We start from the raw sequence: 16,219 nt of genomic DNA, 5'->3' as shown, positions 1-16,219 counted from the left end.
GTATTGACTATTACAACCCGTTCTGTAATCGGCTCACCCTCCCGTGCCTGGCCAGCTTTTTTCCATTCCTCATTCCTCACTCCTCTTCTCCATTCTGGTACTACTACCACCCCATCTACTCGATACTCATATAGCAACATCTGCATATCTTCATCCTTCTCAAGCATACTTAATCATCACATACAGTCATCAACATGGCACCTCAGAAGACAGTCGGTATCTTGGGTAGGTCATCATTTTCCCCCCGAATCCAGGTCCCCCCGAATCCAGGTCGTATAGATAGCTGATAGGGTTTCTCAGGTGGTGGTCAGCTCGGTCGGATGCTCACCCACCCAGCCGCCTTACTCGGTATTCCCCTCCTAATCCTCGACTCAGGTCTCTATACACCCGCCAAACAAACGCTCTTACCTCCAGAAGATCATTCAGGTCACTTAGATGGACCTTTCACATCTGAATCGCACATCCGGGATTTAGCTAAGAAATGCGACATATTAACTGTTGAGATCGAACATGTTAATGCGGATGTTTTAGAAGCAGTTGAAAAAGAGGGTTTATGTGAAGTACAACCTTCACCATCGACCATTCGACTGATTCAAGATAAATATCAACAGAAGAAATACCTTTCGGAAAAAGGTATACCCGTTGCTCCATTTGACGAATTACCCCTCAACCCCACTGAACAGGATGTTAAAGCGATAGTAGGCAAATTGGGTCTACCTGTGATGCTCAAAGCGAAGACATTAGCTTATGATGGACGAGGAAATTCACCTTTGCAAAGTACTTCTTCGGAAAGTATCAACAAATCATTGGAATTCTTAGGTGATAGACCGTTATATGCTGAGGGGTGGGCACCGTTCGTCAAAGAGGTTGCAGTGATGGTTGTGAGGAATAAAGAAGGTCAGGTGAAATCGTATGATGCGGTAGAAACCATTCATAGGGAAAGTATATTACGAGTGTGCTTGGCACCTCTTAGAGGAGAGAAGGATCTGAATCATCGAGCAAGGGAATTGGCAGAGAAAGCTGTAGGACATCTAGAAGGTGCTGGTATATTTGGTGTGGAGATGTTCTTGATGCCAGATGGTGAGTTCAGTTTGATGTGCTCTTATCATGTCCTGTTGCGCTCTCAGGTCTTCTATACTGACTAACACAACTTGGACCCATCTCAGGCTCTCTTCTCCTCAACGAAATCGCCCCTCGTCCCCATAACTCAGGGCATCACACTATCGAAGCCTGCCACACCTCTCAATTCGAGAACCACCTCCGTGCAATTCTATCTCTACCCCTCGGATCGACCGAGCTCAGAGTACCCTCAGCAGCCATGGTAAACATCCTCGGTTCATCATCCTCCATGGAACCTATCGAATCCATGCGGGATAACGCCCTGACCGTCCCCGGAGCAGCAGTCCACTTATATGGGAAGAAAGAATCTAGGAAAGCTCGTAAAATGGGTCATATCACACTTACTGCACAATCCGACGCAGAGCTCAACGAGTATCTCCGAACAGTATTATTCGCTCAACCGGACGCAGCGGATGAATGGATCGATAAAATCGCTCCTCCGCCATCTCAGTCTCACTCGCACAAAAAACCTCTCCTGGGGATTATAATGGGTTCAGATTCGGATCTACCAGTGATGTTACCAGCGACAAAGATTCTGGACCAATTTGGTATACCATACGAACTTACTATTACCTCTGCGCACAGAACTCCAGAGAGGATGGTCAAATATGCTAAATCCGCTGCTCACCGTGGTCTGCGAGCGATCATTGCCGGAGCAGGTGGGGCGGCACATCTACCTGGTATGGTGGCTAGTGAAACTTCGTTGCCTGTCATTGGAGTACCGGTGAAAGCTAGTGTGTTAGATGGTGTGGATAGTTTGTATAGTATTGTGCAAATGCCTGTGAGTGGATGATTCATATCCAAACATGGTGTTACTGTGAAACTGCATACTTATTCGTGTGATTGTGTACGACGTATGCTGACCATTTGTGCTGTTGGTGAATATAGAGAGGTATACCATGCGCAACAGTAGGCATCAACAATTCCACCAATGCTGCCCTCCTCGCTATAAGGATACTAGGAACGTCGATACCGAATTATCAGCTGGCCACTGAGGAATATTCTAAGAAATTGGAGAATGAAGTGTTGGATAAATGTGAGAAGTTGGAAGAAATAGGTTGGGAAGGTTATGTAAAGGATGTTTTGAAGAAATAAAATAGATTCAACTATATCTTGTCTTATATAGAATGCATTTGTTAGATTTGCAGATTTTTCAGATGGATCGACATATGATGTGGATTTACATTTCTCATTTTAAGACATGTTTGGAATATAATTGTGGGATTGCATATATGAGCATTATATAGCCTATAACATGTCACAAATCCATACATAATTCGTCATACTTCGTCAATCATCAATATCATAATTCGTGACTTGTAATTCGTAGGTCATTATTGAACAATCATACCTATCCTCCAACTGTTTGTGACCAGGTTCGAGTGTCAGGCCAAAAGCTGACTACGAATGTGCTGGTCTCATTTCCCTTTGCTTGATTTCCTATTCCTTGCATTCACGATGTTATTCATCATCTTCCTTACTTCCCAATCTCTCAGTCCATCGTTAACGACGACGTTCAATTCGAAATTTCCATCCAATATATTCTGCCTTTCCGCTCTGATAGGTGTGGGATCACGTTTCCGTTCTACTTGATCTTCTCGAGTTTTCTCTTGGGGACGAGTTTGTACCACTCGATTCGATGGGTCGATATCATTCATAGCATGTTGTGCCGGTTTTACTCCTTCGTCGTCATCATCTTCATCTTCATCTTCATATTTGTCTTGACGAATTGATCTCGATTGTATATCTTCGGGTTGTCTTTGTATATTTTCTCGATTCCCATTATGGACCCTTGACTTTTCATCGACATACTGAATACCTATCTGAGCATGACTTCCCCTGGAATCTCCATTGATGATCATATCATTTTCTTCCTCTTTGATCTTCAAAGGGTCCTTCGCTCCTTCCTCGATGACCTCTACCTCCTCCTCATCGTCAATAACTATTACCTCAACTTCATCATTCAGCTGTAAATCCTGCCTTTTTTCCAATCCATCGTCCAATCCATCTCCATCTTCATCTCCAACATCTTCATCATCATCACCAACACTGCGTGCCTCTTGGTCAATCTGATCATTCTTTGGCTTCACCTTTGAATCCTCAAGTACATCATCATTTGCCCGATTCAAAGAGCTTCCCCTCTTAGCCCATCTTCCCAACCTACCCAATATCCCCTCGTTAAAGTCACTATCAGCCTTCATCCTCTTCTTCAACGGACTTTCGTCATCTTCGTCCTTTTCTGTTTTTCGCACTCGCGATGAAGAAGAAGAAGGAAAGAATCTGATACTTTCCAGAAAACTCTTCCTTGATCCCTTTCCCGTTGATTGCGTTCGGGAGATTGGCGTAGTCTGACTTTGAACAGGCGTTAGATGCTCGATTTTGGGTTTCTTGATGTATGATTCTGGTATATCTGACAAGATACGATGCGAGGGTGATATGTGAGCCGACCGAGTAGAAATAGAGGATATGGGATTTTGCCGAGGACTGGTGTTGCTGTGAAGAACAGGTGATGATTGTTGTTTCTCATTCGGATGAGGTTCCTTCGCTGAAAGCGGGGATTCATGATCGTTCGTTAGATTTTGAAAAGAAGTGACCGGTTTAGCCTGATTCAAATCAGGATTATCAACGTGGTCTACATGTTGAGTCTCTGTTGGCATGTGAATAGCACCTTGCGATGCCACTCGCGCTTGGGATGAGTTATCTTGAGTGTTATTGGAACCGCTCGTATTAGATACCTCAGCATTCTGCTCTTTGTGCTGTGACAAGCTCTGATCACTGTCGTCAACCAATATCTCGGAGATTTTCCTTTTCTGGCTCTGACATATATGGGAGTCCTTCGAATCGGGCTGAGCCTGAGCATTGGCTGATGAGTCTGGAGCTGAATTTGTCTGCGATGTATCTGAATTGGCAGATTGACTAGCCCCACCGTTCTGAGATTTCTGCGAGTTGAGTGGTGAAATCGCTTTCTGTTGAATATCATTACTGCTTTCAGCGATATCGATCTGATCTTCATTGATGGTCTGAACACCTATCGATGACTGTCGGCCTTTGTTAGGTGTATCAGGGTTGGACGAATAGCTGTCCACTTTTTGGGTCATCGCTTCAGCTTGATGAGATTGGGCCAAATTATGGTGTTTCTGATATTTAGAAGAATCTCCGGATCTCCGCTGTTTCTCATCTGATATCGTTGTACGATCTTCAGTTTTCAATCTATTCCTATCCAGTCTAGCTTTACGTTTCGTTTCCCGCTCATAGTCCGAAAGACCATCTTCATCTTCCTCGCCTTCATCACCTCGAGATCCACTCCCCTCCTCTCCCAACTGATCAACTTCCTGGCCTTCATCGTCATCCTGATCATCCATCTGTACATCCTCTTGAGCAGGCGACGAAGAAGGCATAGCCAGCGGATCGAACATCTCTCTTTCTCTCTTCCTGCTCCGTGATTCTTCTCGGGGTTTGAAAAGTATATCTTCATCACTCTCTTCTTCTGTTTCGTGGGTAGGCGAATTAGGTCGTTTGGGGACAAGAGGCAATGGGTTTTGTCGAGACTTTCTCGGTGAAGGTGAATCTCGAAATATGGTAGAATCCATATGATCTCCATCCATTTCATTACCAATATCTTTACGGTCGGCTTGAACTCTGATCGTTCGAATGATCGGTGTTGATCGACCTTGCTGAATTGGCATGACCATCTCTTGTTTGCCTTTTGTCTCTCGATCTCCGTTTTGCGGTCCATATGGATCTTTCATTATTGTTGGTGATTGCACCAATGAGAAATCTTCTCTTGCTTCGCCTTTCCCTTTAACTTTGGCATTTTCCGATTGAGTCACAACACCCTCTTGCCCATTATCTCCCGCCAGGTTCAGATTGTTATCTGCATGAGTTGTATCCTTTTCATTGCCTATATCGAGGTCCAAGCCAAACATCCTTATATCATCTAACATCCCCTTAGTCTCATCCGATTTGTCAAACAACCACTCCGGAATGACTTTTTTCTTTCCCCCTGGACCATTGAGATATGGCTGAAGGAAATTCAGTAGCATGATATCCCCTCTTTTTGACAGCTTTTGCTGTTGCGATTCGCTTACAGGGTGATAATCTTGCGCACTATTTGACGATGAGGAGTCTGAGGTGGATATTATAGCTGGAGAAGAATGGTATCCTACCAAAGGGGATGAGATGTGGGGTTTGACTGAACCTGGCTGGATAGGATTGTACCGCGATGGTGTTTCAGTATGAAGTGGATGTTGGCTAGTTGATGGGGCATGGGATTGACTTGAGTTGGTTCTAACGAATATGAACAAATCCGGTGAGGATCAAGAATGGACGATTATATGGCTGGAGATGAGAGATACGAAAGAAAAGTACTCACTCGCCAAACCACCATTTCCTCAGAACCCTCTGAACTTTCACGTCCACATCCTGGTTCCCCTTTGATACCTCAGGCGTACCAGCGTAATACTGTGGATCGTCCTTATCCCCAGTGACAACTTTCCATTTGAGTATTTCCAGCATGACCTCGGGTAAGTCCCCTGAGACTGACACTGTGGGTGTATTGAGGTTATGAGACTTGCGACGGGAAGTGTTGAGAGGAGGCAAGAGGTGAATACGGAATGATTCGATTAGGAAGATGGCTCGGAGGTTGGATGTCAATGATTCGGAGGGAAGTGAGGCTTCAGGTCTGTCATGTTGGACAGAACCAACAATGCCATGTTGTAATCAACGGTCTAACATGAATTGAGGGAGAATGGTACTGTAAGCTCACTCTTCAAACTCGTCTGTAGCTTCCACATCGAATTTGACCCTAATCCAATGAGTCTTGTCTGAAATGACACCTCGAATCTCCGCATGGGGATCGAATCGGTCTCGGTAGGATGAGAACTGGATTGAGGAGTAAGACATTAGTCGCGATGAGACCTACCTACACATTGTAGCTGTATTAGAATGTACCCACCTTAATCACTTGAGCGTACCTCCCTCTCATGGGTATTTTGTGATTGGCCCCGTTCTCCCGGTCATGTTGGACTATGGAACTGGATATCCACGATGTGATATCTTCGGCCATGATGAGTCGCCCATGCAGATGAGGATGTCGCTCCTCGGGTGCAGTGTCAGGTGCGATTGTCAGGTATATGCAGAGAAGCAAAGGTCGATGCTGAATCCATTCGAAATTACGAGTTTTTGATTTCAACATTTCAACTCGTAATGTTGGTTGATTTCTTGACGCGTCCTTTGGTCCTGGTTGACGTGTACATGGGTAGGTGATCATGACGTGGATTTCACGTCGTTTCGGGGGTATCCGCTTCCTGGTGCGCCAAGTGGAGGAAAGGGTGTGTTGATGAGGTGATGTCTGTCTGGTAAATAAATGTACATGCTGATTAATAATGTCAATCCTGATATTCCTCTGCTTCTTCCTTGTTCTCTTCAACCACCGGCGCAGTAAACCTACTTTGTACAATCTCAGCAGTACCGGCTTAATACAGTGACGACAAAATGACTCTAGCTTCGGTAGCGTTCAAGGTTAGCTCACCAGCCTATTGTCACGAAACGCTCAGATCAGCTAACTTTCACTCTTCCATGGACAGACCGAATTTGCGGTCGACATGACCTGTCAGAATGTGAGTCAGCTGATCATTTCTGACGAAGATTGGAGCTGACTGTCTTCGATAGTGTGTAAACTCAGTTCAAGGGTCTCTACGGGACATACCTGGTCAGCTCAAGACTGAGTCAACTCCCTTCTACAGATTAGCTGATGATATATGGTATCCAGGGATAGAACGGTATGACATCGATCTGGAGAAGAAGAGGGTCACAATCATTGGGAAGAGTGAGTGAAACTCAGATTTCGAAAGCTTATCAAGAGGAAGTATCAATATATGCATTACAACAATCTATGCATTTCACTATATGAGCTGTTTAAGTACTGCCAGGAATGATTAAACAGATTCATTCGGGTCTTTGATCTAATAGAAGGATTTCATAATGCTAATTCAATTATTCTTACTTGCAGCCCCTCCATCACAGCTCCTCTCCGCCCTCAAATCCACCAATCGCCAAGTAATAGTCCGAGGATCTTCCCCATCCAACTCGTCCATACCTCAAACCGCAGCTGTCTCAATCTTAGAATCACCCCTTCCCATCCCAACAAATATCGCTTCCACCTCCAACCCCATTTTAGCCGCTTCCCCTTCTTCCGCTCCAGTCGATTTACCGGGGATGAACGAAACCGAATTTTCCCAGAAAGTATTCGGCATAGCTCGATTCGTCCAAATCGATCCTAAAACAATATTGATGGATCTAACAGTCCGTCTACCTCCTCCGGCCAATATCGGTTTGGGCGTAGCCTCCGGAGGGTGGAACGTTTATATATCGGAGACTGGAAATATAGTCAACCCACCCAGTACGACTGGTAAGAGGTTTTTGGATTTGGGTAAGATCGTACCGGATAAAGATGGATATGCGGATCTGTTTAAGGAAGTAGACGGAGAATTGTGGAATTGGATAGGTAGAGGATGTATCGTTCAATCAGACTCGTCCGGACCATCCACTCCGCAGGGACAATCGCAATCGACATTAGGGAAGATATTCGCTGGTGTGGTAGCGAGGTCGGCGGGTGCTTGGAGTAACGAAAAGACCGTTTGTGCTTGTAGTGGAAGGACGATGTGGGAGGAAGGAAGGGATATGGAGAAGAAGACGAAGTTGTGATCTGTGTGTTTGATATAGGCGCATGCATTATCTGGTCCATGGTGTGATGATAATGATCGTAAGAGTTGGCTATAGCTTACTGACAGATGAACCGTTCTGCATTGAGTTGGTGAACGCGCTGGCGATATAGTGATATGACCAAACCAATGTCCAGGTATTGGAGGAGTGGGCGTAGCCCAGTTATGATGGTTCATAGCTTGATGCTTGATACATGACGTTCCGACCTATATTCATAAGTGAGTTAGCTAACACGCCGCAAGCTGAGAGGAGTTATGCAATAATTAACTTGACCTACCTACCTCCTTGGAAAGATAAACACCCATATATGATTTTTCCAAATCGTTCATCCGAATGCCCACCATAGATATCCAATCCACATTGCCCACAACATGAATACCACAGCTACCCTCTGACGATCATTCATCATATCCGTCCATCTATCTACATTACATATCGATTGTCTATTATCATTTCTATTTTCACTTCGAGGTTTATTATCATGTTCAGGTTCGATCACTATGATTTTGGTTATTTCTTCTCTGGTATGTACTTGTCCGTTGATACTGATCGTGTGCGTTTCGGTGAAATGCGTGGTGGTTATGGAAAGTACCATCTCATCGAAGCTTGAGGTGTTCTGTGCTTTGGTCCCCTAGATGAGAATGGGAAAAGGGGAGTGAGAGGGACGATGCGATGCACTCTTATAACAGTTGGAGGACTTTACGGGGACACAGGAAGATATGTAAAAGCCATGATGTTAAGATGAAGACATCATCATCGCCATTGTCTTCGACGTCGTCATTTGGTATAAAGGAGAGGAAATCGCCTACTACACGACTCATAACCAACACCTTGTAATCCATTTCATCTCATGTTTGGGCTCAAGCCAAGAGATTTGTCACCTGAAACCTGACTGTTGATAATCTTGAGATCTTAAGTGAAGCACCGAGATAAGATCACGCACATCTCCGTCGGAAAGGAACAGGAATCAATCATGCTGATGATGAGATCAATCTAAAGTTGATCGTGTTTCAAGTGAACATTCCTATTCCTACACTCACAAACATACCTTCCTCACGATCGTTCTCTCTGTCGTCGAAACCTCGAGATGCTCCAGTAAGAGCCATCACCAAAATCACTCCCGAAAGATTGCTTCTTCAAACAAAATTCACCGATAACCAGCCGAAAACTGCGACGTACTAGCTGGTATTCGAGCGATCCGAGCGATTGTCAATGTCAATAAAGGAGATCGACAAACAAGTGATACGTCGACCAATATCGGAATTGTTCCAGGAGGTTGAACTCGATCTTCAAAGGATTCACTATACAATGGTCGATCGGTCATTCATCTCTGCCCTGATACAGAGCTCGGCGGGAGAATGGGCCTTGATATTGGGTCTGGTCTTCGGAGGATGCTGCTCGTAAGTCCAGTCCTGGCCATCTTGACGAACTCAGAGTTGCCCACTCCATGCTGATTGTACCATCCCAATCTTGTTCTATAGCAATGTATGGGCATTGGAAGGTGTACTGAAAAATCATCCCAAATCAGGTACATCTAATAACTTCACCTCGCGTGTAACTCAACTAACATTGCACAAATACTCATCGATCTTCTGTCTCATACGATGTAGGTACTTTTCTAACATTCGTTCAATTCCTCTATGTTACAATAACGACCATCTCATCGCAATTGATATGGAAACGTGTACCGAAAGTTGGTGTACCCTATCCTGTGTTGAAGACTAGGAAGGTACCGATCGGACGATGGGGTGTTCAGGTTGTTTTGTTTCTGGCGGTTAGTCTGAGTGAGCCAATTTCTCCTTCTTCCTTCTTCCTTCTTCCTTCTTCCTTCCTCACTTCCTGTCTTCTATTTCGTCTTAATTTTGATTTAAGCTGATTTGCAGTTTGCTGAGGATAGTGAATAATTATGCTTTCGGACTAAAAGTCAGTTGATTGAGCCTTTCCTCAGCCTCAAGAATGGGAACACGAGCTAATGTACTCTGATGACAGATACCTGTTACGGTACATATCATATTCCGAAGTGGTGGTTAGTCAGCTTGGCAGCGGATTTCATTCTTACGAGAGAAAGCTGACAGGTCGAGGTGAGGCAGGTTTATGCGTATCGATGTTGGTTGGAAGTATATTTGGGAAAAGACGGTATTCATTCGGTCAGATAGTGAGTGATAAATCCCATCTGCGTCTCTATTGCCCCTGTTCGACGTATGTCGCTCATAGCTACGTATCTCACAGCTAGCTGCTCTTCTTATCACTTCCGGTATAACCCTCGCAACCATCTCGGCACCTCGACCACCTCGACCACCACGCATCCAAGAATCCCCATCTTCACCCACGATAAATACCTCGCACGCCTCTCATCATAGTTGGATACCAGATCATCTGGAATACTTTGCCGGAGTGGGCCTACTCACTCTCGCGATGATCATCAGTGCGTTCCTGGGATTATGGCAGGAACAGACATACAGGATTTACGGGAAGGAATGGAAAGAGGCTTTGTTCTATGGTGTAAGTTTGGACTTCTGTCAGACACACACGGCGATCTCTCCCTAGTTCAGACCAATATACGTTGGCGTCAATGACAAACAGAAGATGGTTGTTGACTAAGTAATGTGCTGACGAATGACAAATCTACTCTTCGTAGCACGCCCTCTCTCTTCCATTCTTCCTCCCAATGCAATCATCCCTCAAAAGTACATTCAACTCCTACCTGTCCTCCCCTCCTATCAACTTATCTTCCCTCTCATTACCTATCCCCATCACTTCATCTTTCCCTATCCCATTTCCTTCATACAATCCTCTGAAATCGATATTAGGCGGATACGCAGACCTTTTAATCCCCTCTGCGATCCTGGGTTTGTTAATCAACATTGTCACTCAAGGTATATGCGTCAGGGGTGTAAATAGATTAACGTCGAAGGTTAATTCCGTCACTGTTAATCTGGTATTGACCGTTAGGAAAGCAATAAGTTTAGCTATTAGCGTCTGGTGGTATAGGTCGGGATTCAATGCTGGTCTAGGGGCCGGAGGCATGATGGTTCTCTGTGAGTGACCGTCTATCCTTCTGCTCATGTCTATTCAAGGCATACTGTGCGTTGAGTTTCCCAGCTGAGCATTGACTATCTACCTAGTGGGGACTATCTTATACTCTTTCGCACCCGGTCCGAAAGGCTTGTCCGATCCACCTCAGGATAAAAAGGAAGCTGAAAGTGTGCTCGATGATGGAGGATCAGGCGAGAAAAGTAGTACAGGTAGTAGCACTTCCAGGATTAATGGTAGGGTTGGTGATCAAGCTGAGGTGAGAGTTAGGAATAGACAAACTAGAACGATAGTCGGATGATCCACTGGGGGAAATTATAGTGTAAGCTAGAACATGAGAAGCGATGCCGCAGATTTGTTTGGCTTAGAGTGGTTATTGACGTTATTGACGATACACGGATTGTCCAATTAGAATGTACGATGTTAAAAATTTGTAGATGCAGTGTTTATGTTTATACCATGCATAGAGATACATTAGAATACATTTCTTGGGATAGCGGTACAATGAGTGGAATGCAGTATCATGTAGGATACAGCGACCTCGTAGACCATTCTTGGCCCATGGGAACCAGATGCTAGAGGTATAGGCGCCCTCCTGCACGAAAGGTGATTAGCACCTGCAGACCTTCCATGGTACGACCCGACGAGTTGATCTAATCCATCTACTAACCACCAAATCACCGTCCCTCTCCTATCAACTCCTTCACCAGTACATCCAACAGATCCCCAGCGCCCATCTTCCTAGCCAAGGGCGCCCCCTGTCCAGCCCATTGCGCACCATACCCGTACTCCCCTTTGAATTTCGCCAAAGCATGCAAAGCTTTCCCAGCATCATACGTTATTGGATAATCCGGTATATCCACCCTTCCCTCTTGTTCAAGTTGATCTTCTAATTGTGTAAATTTATTGACTAAAGATCTAGCTGGTCTACCAGATATAACTCTAGTCATCTTTGTCTTCTCACTTTTACTACTGAACAAAGCATCTTTGTATCCTTGATCAGCAGATGACTCGTCGCATCCTACGAATGCAGTTCCTAATTGGACGGCTACGGCTCCTAAGTCTAGGTACGATCGTACATGATGACCTGTCATTATTCCTCCAGCAGCTATAATGGGAGTATTCAATTTCCGGATTAAAAGGGATGTTAAGACGAATGTAGTTAATTGTTGATCTTCACCTAGAGGGTTGAATATACCTCGATGTCCACCTGCTTCCCACCCTTGAGCAATTATATAATCCACCTTTCCCGTCTTTTCTATCATCCTTCCTTCTTCCAAAGACGTAGCGGTAGTCATCAATATAGCTCCATTCTCTTTCAGTTTATCTAATACTTCCAAGGATGGTAGGCCAAAATGAAAGCTTATAATTGGCGGACTGAGCTCGAGTAAAATATCGACCATTTCTGCATTGTCCATAAACGATTTATATATCACATTCAGTTGGTCAGGTGGTTGATCACCATATTGCTCGAAATGAGGCTTCAACTTATTTATCCATCTGGTGTTGATTTGTGAGTTGGAGGTAGGATGCTGGTGGACAAAAAGATTCACATTGAATGATTTATCCTTATGTAAAGATTTCTGGGTATCTAAGATCATCTGTTTAGCTTGTGAAGGTGTACTGGCCCCTAGACCTATTGAGCCTAGTGCACCGGCGTTGGAGATGATCGAAGCTAGTTGAGGGGTAGATACGCCCGCCATGGGAGCTTGGATTATTGGATAGACGAGGTTGAGCCGGGAGAGATGGGATTTGACGAATGATGAGATGGGCAGAGGAGGAGACATGATGGAAGGATTAGCATGGGTGTTCTGTTGACACGGTGAAAGGGTGACTTGACGGTGATGAGGCTGAAGCTATCATCTAGTCTGACAAGAGGCGACGTCAAGAGGGACAAAGTGAGATTGGAAGGGGACACAGTAGAGTATAGTGTAGAGCCAGGTTTGAGTGGACCCCATGAGTCATTCAAATCTCAATCTCCGGGCGATGCTGATTACCGAAGCCGAGCGCTGAGACTAATCTTAATTTAAGCGAGGTACATATAGTACGACGGACCATGACCACAAAGAAAATATGAGGCATTCGTGCATCGATGACGCATTGCACCGTACATTACCATTGACAGGAGCAGACTACATGAACGAGTCTGACCGCGGCGTTACAGTCTCTTTCCCTACTCCTTCCAAGCTGGAGGAATGAGCTGTTTCCATTATACAACCGGACCAGTCCCCAACCACCTAAACCACTATTCATCCCTAATATCCCAACTTCCTTTTCCTAGCCCTACATCCCGGGACGATTCTCCAAGGTACTATACCCTTCAGGTCATCACCATGTCAACCAAGTATATCACTACATCCTTTTACTATACTAACGTTCCTCTGAAGTGATCCAATAGTCAAATTCGTTTCAAGGAGAGTTATAGGGAAATGTTATTGTTCTCACACTCTCCATCACGATGATGATATTTTCGAAACTGTAGCTGCCCGATTGGATACTCGTACGCTCAGAAAGAGTGGCAAACAAACAAATAACGTATCTTGCCAATTACTCTATGTGGACCATCTGTGAAGTCTTAAAATTTGTATTCGAAGGTTAGAAAACTATCACTGGGCCAGTGAAACAGCAGATTCAAAGGAGATCACTACTGTATTAGCACCCCGAGGATCACGAGGTGGGAAAACGAATGGAATCCTGATATGATATGATGGAAAGAGACCTTGAGGTTCAGTGTGGCTGGGATAGGGTGAGAAAAACCGGTCTGCAGCGTTTCGACTATGAATGCAGGATAGAGAGTTCATACCTTTGCATGTTATCATTTCTCCCAATCAATGCTGGAAGTAGTATGAAAGCTATTCCTAAATGTATATCAGACAAGGGAAACGAACCGCAGCACTCGTCTAGGCCCAATCTCTCCCTGACGAAGTTGGTTGCGTGCCGGAAGGTTCACCTCGTTCAAGGCCATGTTGTCGTCGCTCATATATCATACTTTGTCTTATACCTCTGAGGGTATCATTGTCCCATTGATTCGCGCTAGCAATCCTTGCTCCACTTTGGTCGGTATAAGTAATGGTCGACTCCTCTTGACCTTGCGCCCTCCTAAAAACGTTCCGGGCGTTCTGGGAGTGCAAAGCCAATGCAGGAGCTTTGTTGCTAATAGTTTTCAAGTCCGCGTCTGTGGGTACCTGAAAGTTGGTGGATGGTGCGGCACCTCTAGACAGATGGAATATGGTAGACTGTATATTGTTCAGGTCGTTGCCTTTGTATGGTAAATGGTGTAAGGCATCCGAAATTTTGCTCAAGGATTCCATTTCGGCTTGACTGACGTGGATGCTCGTATATTCATTGGTGTTGGTGGTCTGAGAATACGAATCTGAGCCAGGACACCATCTAGAAAAGCAATCTGACATGACTGTATAGATTAAGAATCGATTGCGGCTGAGTTAGGGTATGAGTAGATTGAAGCAAGATTTCAAGCAACGTCGTTCGAACGATATAACGATATATATACCCATGTAGGTAGCTCCGATATCTTCGGGATTGAAAAGGTAGAAAGCATATCTTCTTTACTCTCTGATATGGTGTCCAAATCACATCCTTTCAGTATAGCTGCCCACGAATCTCGAAACAGTGGAGCGATCCCTGACATCCGCCCCTCTTTTCATCTGAGGCTCCTCTGTCTTGCTTCTACTTCTCGTATCCGATTTACATGTCTGATGACGAGGGATGATAGATTTGAACAACTTGGCAGGATTGTGCTATGAAATCGCAAAGGGTGTCATGGAGTTTTAGAACATAGCCATCCTTCACAAAGTGTCGGCTAGTGCCTCGGCCAATAATGGCATTGGTAGCCCTATTCCACCACCCGGCATCTGGAGCAGGAATCTCCCCTCTCGATAGCGACCACAACTTGGAAGCGATACTTTCTTCCTCCGCTTGAGAGAGTCCTAAAACCGACAGAGAGCGGGCCACCTGTATCGGGGAGTTTTGCCTGGTATCGTCGATGACCAACATACTTCTAGATGTTTTGGAGGTTCCATACTGCCTTGGTTGATCGTTGTAAAATGCATCCCAACTGAATGAACAACTGAATGAACGAGGTTGATCGTCGGCGTTGGGATATTTGTCTTGCATCTCGAATCGGGTAAAATCAGACATGATGATGTAAATTGAGGTCGGTGTGAGGAGGAATAGATCCGAGCAAAGAGGGCGTGTCGTTGTCATTGAGTATGAATATGTCGTCGCTCGTATAGACTGAGGATAAACCGGTATATATAGACACAACACTCGTACAGGATCGAACTCTGAAAGGTTGTCACCAGTCAAAGGAGGTTTCGGATGCATGAGATGAGGCGATGCTATTGACAGTCGATGAAAGGTGATTTGAAATTGTAATTGTACAACCTGCTTAGACAGACACCTAGAGAGAAAGGAAATAGACACCAATCATACTACCACGCTAGGCTGTGTGGTACTTGCTGTATACTTTGGTGGAGGCGCATCGGGATACGTGAGTAAAACGACCGGTGAAGGACCAGATCGAGCTCGAGATGGATCGTAAGTCGCTGCTGGTGGGACCGGTAGGGACGCAGCACCTAGTCACAAAACACTTAGCTTTCGTACTGGTACTAGCATCCCGTCTAAGTAGACTCACCATAAGCAGGTAAACTCGTCACACTAGCATTGTCACCCATAACTCTATTCACTGCTCCCCTGTCCGATCTCTCATACGAATATCTCGATTGATATGGTGTGAATGAATCAGATCCTCTAGGGCGATGATGTGTTCTCATTCGATCGGCCACATCCTGAGCGGTTTCCGATAAGGTCGGTCGATGGTTTAAGTCCTGTATCTGAGAAGGAAGCGCGGATGGGTCTTTCCGAGCCTTTCGTCGTTGATTGCTAGCAGCGATAACTCGGACTGGTGGTATGGCGAGTTCAGTCCCCACCGTAAACAGATGGGATATAGGTAAGATAACTTACCAAGCCAGATCAAGATGATCACGATTATCAGGATCAGAAAAGCGAAAGCGCTGCAATTCACAATTGAAGTGAGAAACCATCATTGAGTGTGAGGTATCAATCGACCAAGGAGCTCACTATAGCATGTTGGAATATGATATTTAGCAAGCCAGACGGTTGGAGATTTTAAGAGTTGCTGTATGTAGAGTACCGAAGAAGAAGAAGAGGTGATTAGATTTATCTTGCCCAGGATATATACGAGTGCGATTGATTATTTTGCGATCCTGTTTATTTTTGGCTGTCATGACGATATCTGATTTTTGCCACCCATCGAGGTACACGGCCGAAGCCGATCAACAGTTGCCGGGTATGGGCGGGGTGA

General features: G+C 45.0%; 8 protein-coding genes across 8 annotated transcripts; 3 read left to right on the top strand and 5 right to left on the bottom strand.

Annotated features, from left to right (window-relative positions):
- Positions 1-194: 194 nt before the first annotated feature.
- Positions 195-2,214, top strand: L199_004319 (phosphoribosylaminoimidazole carboxylase; the record flags this gene model as incomplete). The annotated part of the gene is made up of 4 exons (XM_064890047.1): positions 195-225; positions 301-1,080; positions 1,167-1,900; positions 2,008-2,214. 4 exons carry the CDS (start codon positions 195-197, stop codon positions 2,212-2,214), a joined length of 1,752 nt encoding a protein of 583 aa, XP_064746119.1.
- Positions 2,215-2,537: 323 nt separating this feature from the next.
- L199_004318 (uncharacterized protein) lies at positions 2,538-6,184 on the bottom strand (the record flags this gene model as incomplete). Its single annotated transcript, XM_064890046.1, has 4 exons — positions 2,538-5,406; positions 5,492-5,800; positions 5,885-6,000; positions 6,074-6,184. 4 exons carry the CDS (start codon positions 6,182-6,184, stop codon positions 2,538-2,540), a joined length of 3,405 nt encoding a protein of 1,134 aa, XP_064746118.1.
- A 428-nt stretch (positions 6,185-6,612) lies between these two features.
- Positions 6,613-7,824, top strand: L199_004317 (uncharacterized protein; the record flags this gene model as incomplete). Its single annotated transcript, XM_064890045.1, has 5 exons — positions 6,613-6,639; positions 6,705-6,737; positions 6,790-6,829; positions 6,890-6,946; positions 7,130-7,824. The coding sequence occupies 5 exons, from the start codon at positions 6,613-6,615 to the stop codon at positions 7,822-7,824; spliced, it is 852 nt and encodes a 283-aa protein (XP_064746117.1).
- A 1,326-nt stretch (positions 7,825-9,150) lies between these two features.
- On the top strand, positions 9,151-11,176 carry L199_004316 (uncharacterized protein; the record flags this gene model as incomplete). Its single annotated transcript, XM_064890044.1, has 9 exons — positions 9,151-9,242; positions 9,324-9,370; positions 9,453-9,626; positions 9,740-9,765; positions 9,832-9,868; positions 9,933-9,997; positions 10,072-10,344; positions 10,481-10,880; positions 10,968-11,176. 9 exons carry the CDS (start codon positions 9,151-9,153, stop codon positions 11,174-11,176), a joined length of 1,323 nt encoding a protein of 440 aa, XP_064746116.1.
- A 376-nt stretch (positions 11,177-11,552) lies between these two features.
- Positions 11,553-12,662, bottom strand: L199_004315 (uncharacterized protein; the record flags this gene model as incomplete). The annotated part of the gene is made up of 1 exon (XM_064890043.1): positions 11,553-12,662. One exon carries the CDS (start codon positions 12,660-12,662, stop codon positions 11,553-11,555), a length of 1,110 nt encoding a protein of 369 aa, XP_064746115.1.
- A 1,113-nt stretch (positions 12,663-13,775) lies between these two features.
- On the bottom strand, positions 13,776-14,285 carry L199_004314 (uncharacterized protein; the record flags this gene model as incomplete). Its single annotated transcript, XM_064890042.1, has 1 exon — positions 13,776-14,285. One exon carries the CDS (start codon positions 14,283-14,285, stop codon positions 13,776-13,778), a length of 510 nt encoding a protein of 169 aa, XP_064746114.1.
- Positions 14,286-14,465: 180 nt separating this feature from the next.
- On the bottom strand, positions 14,466-15,033 carry L199_004313 (uncharacterized protein; the record flags this gene model as incomplete). Its single annotated transcript, XM_064890041.1, has 2 exons — positions 14,466-14,633; positions 14,686-15,033. 2 exons carry the CDS (start codon positions 15,031-15,033, stop codon positions 14,466-14,468), a joined length of 516 nt encoding a protein of 171 aa, XP_064746113.1.
- Positions 15,034-15,321: 288 nt separating this feature from the next.
- On the bottom strand, positions 15,322-15,983 carry L199_004312 (uncharacterized protein; the record flags this gene model as incomplete). Its single annotated transcript, XM_064890040.1, has 4 exons — positions 15,322-15,470; positions 15,530-15,796; positions 15,859-15,908; positions 15,976-15,983. The coding sequence occupies 4 exons, from the start codon at positions 15,981-15,983 to the stop codon at positions 15,322-15,324; spliced, it is 474 nt and encodes a 157-aa protein (XP_064746112.1).
- Positions 15,984-16,219: the final 236 nt, after the last annotated feature.

This window comes from Kwoniella botswanensis, chromosome 1, assembly GCF_036426115.1.
Source record: "Kwoniella botswanensis chromosome 1, complete sequence".
Taxonomy (NCBI): Eukaryota; Fungi; Basidiomycota; class Tremellomycetes; order Tremellales; family Cryptococcaceae; genus Kwoniella; species Kwoniella botswanensis.
This window is presented reverse-complemented; position numbering and strand designations above follow the sequence as displayed.